Here is a 7500-nt window from a genome sequence, read left to right on the forward strand (position 1 = left end):
TTTTATTTTATTCATATTATTATTTCATGTATATTGTATGTATGTATATTTTTCCTATTATTTCATTTATATTTATATTCTGTGCTTTGTGACGGATTTTGCTGCTGTAACACCGGAATTTCCCATTTTTCTTGGGATCAATAAACATCAATCTATCTCTCTATCTATCAATCTATCTATCTATCTGTATCTGCTATCTATCTATCTATCTATCTATCTGTCTATCTATCTATCTATCTATCTATCTATCTATCTATCTATCTATCTATCTATCTATGTAAAGAGTTAGTCGGAATCAATCAATCAATCAACATTTATTTATATAGCACTTACAGCACCAGCAGGTGTCCAAAGTGCTTTACATCATCAAGAAACAACACAACATTCACGTGAGCACAAAACAACAAAACAAACAAACAGACAAAGCATAAAAAACAGACAGATTAAGTAACCTATAATCATCAGAAGAAGAATTTTTACACCACTACTGTGTATTAAAAGCCATTCTAAATAAATAAGTTTTAAGTTTGATTTAAAATGAACAACATCCGTTATAATGCGAATGTCTGGCGGGGACTTGTTCCAGAGTTTTGGGCCAGCAACAGTACTCGTGACTTCTAGAGTCCGCAGATTGGAAGACCGCAACAACGATTTCTGTGCCCCTAACTCGTACCTTTGCAGAATAAGGGCAAAAACTGGAATGTAATGTGCATGTAAACTTAGTCAATGCAATTTACATCATTCTACATCAATTTACATCATTCTACATCATTCTACATCATTCTCCTTCTGTGGCATTATGAGACAGATTACTCTCTGTGTGATTAAAAGCCCTTCTGCATTGATTTTCCTCACAAAATGTTGCTTCTTGTGCAATTTCAAAACAATATTTTGAAATGTATGATAGCCAGACAGATTCTTTTACGAGGATGAAGGGGTGCCGTCAATCCAGAAGGGGCCCTGTGAGATGGCTTGGGTGGCAGCGTTGTCATAATGTCATAAACGGTTTGCCAGACTGGATGTCTTTTCTAGAAAATGGGGTGTTCATGTTGCAAGTTGTAGGTTTTGTGTGTTGTTAAAAAAATAACGACAAAAAATGTTTCAGGAGGGTTTTACCTCCGTAACAACTCGGTATGTGTTACCTTTCTCGGCTTGTTCTATGATCTGACGCACGGCTTTCTTCAGACTGTTGGCCCTGAGCATCATCTGCTCCCGGCTTTTAAACAGCTGGTGTGGGGCGCCTCGTCCTCCTTTCTCCGTCTCCTCCTCCTCCAGCTTCTCCTTCAGCTCCGTCAGGCTCTCCTCGCTGGCCTCCTCCTCTTCATCCTCCTCCTCCTCTTCCTGCTCCTCCTCCACGATGGGAGGAGTGGAGTGGGAGAGTGAAGGAAGAGCCTGGCACTCTGTGTTGAGGGTCTGCAGGAGGGAGTCTAGTTTCTCATTCAGGATGGCACACTGGAGGGCAAAGAGGAGAGGAGGCACAAAGATAGAGAGCTGTGGCAGCATTCAGACAAAATGTAATACATACTGTAGGGAGTGGCTAGATATCAGGATATTTTCAACAAATACATCAATATCACAAGAGTTGATATTGATGAGCTGGTTTCACAAAATATTAAACTAATGAGATTTGTGATAAATAATCATCAGTAATGTGGATATAATGACTAAATGGGCAAATGCAAATAATAGAACTGCTAAAACAGTCTGGTTTAGAAAATGACATCACTTTACTGTAATGCAGCCTTTAAAACCAGCAAAACACAACCCTTGTGTCATATGCAAAATTAAAGACAATATCTGGCACCATATATCGATATCGATATTTTATCGAAACATTGGACAGCCATGGGAGTGGCATTTCAGCACTGATGGATGTCACGTGCTTTGTTTTTGAGCCTTACTTTGAGAGACATGGTGTCACACTCCTCATTGTTCTCTGTACTTTTTTCGTAGGCTTTCCCCACTTTGGCAACAAAATCCTTCACTGTTTCACACAGGATTCTAAAAAACAAGAAGATAAGATGAGTGTTAAAGGTCCCATGGCATGAAAATGTCACTTAATGAAGTAGTGTAAGCAAAGGGTTTTTCCTTTGGTTCGCTTTGCTTTCACACTGCACTGTAACACACTGCAAGCAAACGTCACGCAACAAAGACGGTTGTTTGTTCATTGGAAAGAATATCCGACACTTGCTGACACTTCTGGTCTGAGAAATAATGGAGCAACACCCTATTTGTTAAATCTAGGCTTGTCTGGTTCTGCTTCAGTGTTTCTAATATTTTAGAAGAAGGTCAACAATGTGAGCAGCTGATAATGTCACACAGACGACCAGCAATGTGTGCTCGGATCTGAAAATCCCAGCACACATATGGATGTGCTCGGATTATGGATTATGGATCTGAAAAGTTATCATCCCTTAAATGGAATGGCTGTGGCTCAGTGGTAGAGTGGTTGCTGGCCAATCGGAGGGTTGGTGGTTCAATCCTTGGGCAAGTTAACGAACCCCAAGTCGACCCTGATGCTGCGCATCGGAGTCTAAATGTGTGTGAATATTTATCAGATGAGCAGGAGGCAGCTCCGGCCTCAGTGTGTGTGAATAGTTCCTGTACTATGTAAAAGCGCTTTGAGTAGTGGTTCAGAAAAGCACTATATAATAACAGTCCATTTAAATCCTGTATGTCTTTAAATTGCGTGCAAGGTTGAAATTGCAGGCTAGTAAATTCTCTGTTTATAGGTTTACTTCCTGTATTTGTGTCGGATATCTTCTCGACTATCCAACCAAACGCTCAAGGGTTCTTTATGAACGGTCCAAACGAGGCAGATATGAAAGACTTCCCAACTCGGGAAATGGGACGATTTGAAGAGCACGTGAATGCACCGTTGGCATAGTTCTGCGGTTCTCCGATCGCCATTCTAGTTTATTACTGATTACAAGAAAGCTTACAGCTCTGATTTGAACATTATGCCATACAATACGTAGTTTATTATGTATTATTTATTATATAAGAATCATTTTACACACCTTTTTGTCTTAAACTACATGTGTATATTGTATATCTGTGATAGGACGTCAGTAAAAAAAAGAAAACACATACTTGGCAGAGGAGATGACCACAGAGTTCTGCTCTGAATTGAGAATCTTTGTGAGGTGAGCAGCTACTGAGTCTTCATAGGTTGAAATGTGAAACTGGAGAGAAAACACACAGGTATGAAAAGTTCAAAGTATGCATGACTGTGGTATTAGCACTGTATCTCTCAGTGAGCGCCATTAGTAGCCAGTGGTGGAATGTATCTGAGTACATTTACTCAAGAACTGTACGAATTTTAGGTCTTTAATAATAAACTAATTTACTCCACTACATTCATCTGACAGCTTTAGTCACTAGTTACTCTATAAATTATATAGAATATATATTATATACATGTATATATTATATGAATCTTTAAATTGTTTTTGTACATAAAAGACATGCCAGTCCAGCTAAAATGATTATACCATTAAACACACAACTGTTTTGATTGTTTCCAGTTTCTAAAATGTGAGGATTTTTCTACATCAAGTACTTTTACTTGTAATACTTTAAAAGCTATAGTGCGTAGTTTCTGTCGCCCCCATGAGGAATTCTACGTAGGCCTGCACAACTCGAGGAAAAATACGAATCACGATTTTTTAGTTTAGAATTGATATCACGATTCTCTGCCACGATTGTTTTTCTCACAAAGTAAAATGTTTATTGCACACATGAACCATGTTAAAAAAACAATAGGAACATAGATTTTTTTTTGGCACCTATAGCACATTGCGCAACACCACAAGTCTGTAAACATAGAGGCTTCATTAAAGAGAAGGGAGTTTTATGCAGTCTATGTTTAAAACTCACAGAGGAATGGCACCCAGACAGCTCAGTTGGTAGCGCGGCTGCCCATTTACAGAGATTTACTCCTCGACGCAGAGGGCCACGGTTCGACTCTGACCTGAGGCCCTTTGCTGCGTGTCATTCCCCCTCTCTTCATTTCTTTAGCTGTCTTGTCAATAAAGGCCTAAAAAATGCAGTTGGCTTGTAAAAGTAAACGAAGATCAAAGTCATTTAAAAAATTTAGTTTCATGGCCCGGGGTGGTCAGTGGGTAGAGCAGGCGCACATTTACTTCGAGGCTCATGCCTCGATGCAGAGGTCCAGGGTTTGAGTCCGACCTGTGACGATTTCCTGCATTCCTTATGTCTTCCCCCCTCTCTCTCTCCCCTTTCTCCCCTAGCTGTCCTGTCCATTAAGGGCGGAAAAGTCCAGAAATAATCTTAAAAAAAAAATAAAAACCTTTTTTTTCAAATTAAAGTTATTTCAAAATTAAATTGTAAACAGGGTGAATCGAGGTCAAGATTTTATGATTAATCATGCAGGCCTAACTCTAAGCAACAAAAACAAAACGGTCGGCACGTCCACATGATACAAGCCTTCTGTGATCATGATCTGAATACTTCTCCCACCACTGTATGGTGGGTAAGATTATATTGCTTTGTCCTGTTTTGAACCTGAGCTGAAATGAAGTTGAATCGAAAATGTCAGGCAGTATTTCCAGCATGTTCTCCAGCTCCCTCCTACTCACGGCAGTATGGAAGCCCTGCTGGGTTGGATTGTGTCTACCAATGCGCGAATTTCCTGTCTGTACCTGGCAGTCGTCGGCTCCCTCAGGCGTGGTGGGGCAGCTGAGTTTTGGTGGGATCTTAATCTCGTAGGTCATGATGCTCCAGCGGTCCAGCATCTTGGTGCTGGCCCTCTCTAACTTCTCCAGGATTTGAGGCAGCTGGGTGTCATCGTCGCACGAAGGGCCCCAGCCCAGCACCCGTGCAAGATCATTGCCCGTGCCCAAGGGCAACACCCCCAGCTGGCACTGAAACACATGCAGATGGGGGTTTATTTGGCATCGGGGAATACATGCCTGCTGCAATCAAAATAAGGGTGTGTGTGCATGCATGCTTGTGTGTGTAGAATGAGTGTGTCTTTACGTAAGCTGGCCAGGAGCAAAGGCAGAAGGACACATCACATCACTTTGTAGCTGCTTCTTTTGTGGCAATTTCTAAAGAGTTATCTGCCTGATATTTCTATGACAAAAGGCAATTTGTTGCTGTCGGGTAAAATTCTTGAATGTCCAAAACGGTTGCCTTTCAGGAAATGAAAAAAAGCTAATTATGAAAACAATATACTGTGTATATCATATTTACTCCGACAAATGAAAATTGCCTCATTTAGATATGTGTAAAACCCACAGACAGACGTAAAGGATGACCAATAGAGTTGATTTTTGAAAGAATTGGGGCAAAAAAGGAAAATCTTCTTCTCTTGCTACAGCATTACCATTTGGTAAAGAAACCTAAACTAGTGTTTCGGTCCCTTTGGACCTTCATCAAATGTGTTTTCAACAATAAACACAACGGTGATCTTAAATCCATTCTGCTCCTCCCATTCTGTGTCTCCAGGCGTGGCCACAATTGACGATCACTTATCGATTGGGAGTGTCTCAATAAAAACATTTGTGCAAAATTTCACACCCATTCAAGTCAGTTTGCAAACATTTTGTGATATTTTACAATGCGCCTGCACAGAAGAATTGTTGGATGTGTGAATTGTTTCTTCTGAACGTTTTTGAAGAAACTGAAATGATGAAATATGGAGATACAAGGTTTATGCCCGACACTGACGGATTGTAATTCATTTTAAATACAGGAGAAATGAATGACAGAAAGTAACATTTAAAGTTCCACTCAGTGCTGTTTATTGACATCACAACATACCCATAATACTACAGTACCTGTTTGTGAAGATTGAGTTTGTCAATCTCTGAGAGGACCCAGCCTACACTCCCATCGCCTCCACACACCAGGATCCGGAAGTTGTCAAACTTCTGAAACAGGCGCAGACTGAGACACACACACACACACACACACACACACACACACACACACCCACACCCACACCCACACCCACACACACACACATTAATTTATTTTGTAGGCTCAGATTTTAAACTAGGTACAATCAGTTTTGATCTGCTTATGAAAAAGTCTCCATTTAATACTGATGCCTTTATATGTCCTACATAAGCAAAAGAGACCATCAGAAGATTGTCTATTTCTATTTCCATATATTTATTATAATGCCTGTCCCCAGCCACAGTCGCCAAGACAGCCGCAATCAGCTTCGTGGGAAATTAAGATTCAATGCCACCTGTGGATGTTCGAATACCAAATCTGTCCATCTCACTCAGATTACCTAATGCACATGCACACACTGTGTAGTGGGGGGATGGAGAGAGGAGTCACTAAAGAGGCGTTTTCATCCGAGAGACGCTGTGATTGGTGGATAGGATATGGAGCAGGGGACTGACATCGACATAACCAATCACGCTATGACAGACGCTCCACTTAGCACCAACTGCAATGTTTCATTTTAAATGAATGTAGCCTACTGGCAGTCTGACGTACGTGGGTGCTCAGTATTTTCTGTGGGTGCTCGAGCTCCGGAGCACCCACAATATTGGCGCCTATGTCTCCGGGTCCCATTCCCCACAAAATCAAAGGAAACAGTTTACGGCTCGCATGTACCCATGTCTCTAGGTAACATATGGCAGCGAGTCGTACGTCTGCCAGTTAAAAGAAAGATTTTCAGAGTCAACCACGGTCATTTAAAAACCTGAATCAGCAAATGACGCTTTGCCATGCAGTTCATGCATCTACTGTATTGATGGATTGTTTTATGCGTCTGCAGCTGTTTATAAGTTTCCTTGTGTTTTCCTCACCCAAGGTGCGGCCCACCGTTGACCAAGTCAAAGACTTGGGCGGGGTTGAGGAGCTGCTTGAAGCGTCGCAGGAATTTCACTCCCTGGTTGTCACCACTTTTGGAGTTGACAAAGACCAGAAGGGGGCTGGCACATGAGGGGGGACAGGTGGCTTTCCAGAAGCCTGACAAAAAATGGCAACAGAAAAGGAGAAAGTGAATAATCTGTTGATTGTTAATCTGTTGACCTGCATGACTGGATACCACAAGAGGTGTGTAGAGAAATATGTCATTGTTGTGTCTCCTGTTTTGTCTCTGGAAGTGGAATGACGTCCTCCCAGATAACATCATTCATCGATATGTACAGGGGTTAAAGTGGGATCTAGCAGGAGGGGGAACCCTAAGATCGGTGTGTTCCCTGCATACCAAATTAATCAGAGCACACAAAGCCAAATTGCCTCCTAAATTGACCGGTTGATGACCGGTATGACCGGTTGCTTAAGCAATGTAGCACTTAAAAGGCTGTCTGATGCTGTCCAAATTGTAAAAACCTATTGAGGAATATTTGTGATTTGTGAAGTTCGGCTGGGAAGATAAAAAAGGGCAGCTGTGCTGAGTGTAGACCTGGTGCAGACCTCATAAAAGACTCAGTGCGTGCTTAGACCAAGCGGAATAATGCATGGGAGCACAGCACATGCCAAAAACACGTGTTTTGCTTCCAAGAAGAGCAC

General features: G+C 41.5%; 1 protein-coding gene across 1 annotated transcript in view; it reads right to left on the minus strand.

Moving 5' to 3' along the window:
* Nucleotides 1-7500, minus strand: part of dgkh (diacylglycerol kinase, eta) — a 67851-nt gene that overhangs the window by 20591 nt on the left and 39760 nt on the right. The window contains 6 exon segments of the mRNA XM_032515260.1: nucleotides 1143-1452; nucleotides 1902-2001; nucleotides 3094-3185; nucleotides 4665-4886; nucleotides 5805-5913; nucleotides 6792-6954. Of these exon segments, the coding sequence (XP_032371151.1) occupies nucleotides 1143-1452; nucleotides 1902-2001; nucleotides 3094-3185; nucleotides 4665-4886; nucleotides 5805-5913; nucleotides 6792-6954 (996 nt within the window).

The sequence above is a fragment of the Etheostoma spectabile genome, chromosome 5 (genome assembly GCF_008692095.1).
Source record: "Etheostoma spectabile isolate EspeVRDwgs_2016 chromosome 5, UIUC_Espe_1.0, whole genome shotgun sequence".
In the NCBI taxonomy this organism is placed as follows: domain Eukaryota; kingdom Metazoa; phylum Chordata; class Actinopteri; order Perciformes; family Percidae; genus Etheostoma; species Etheostoma spectabile.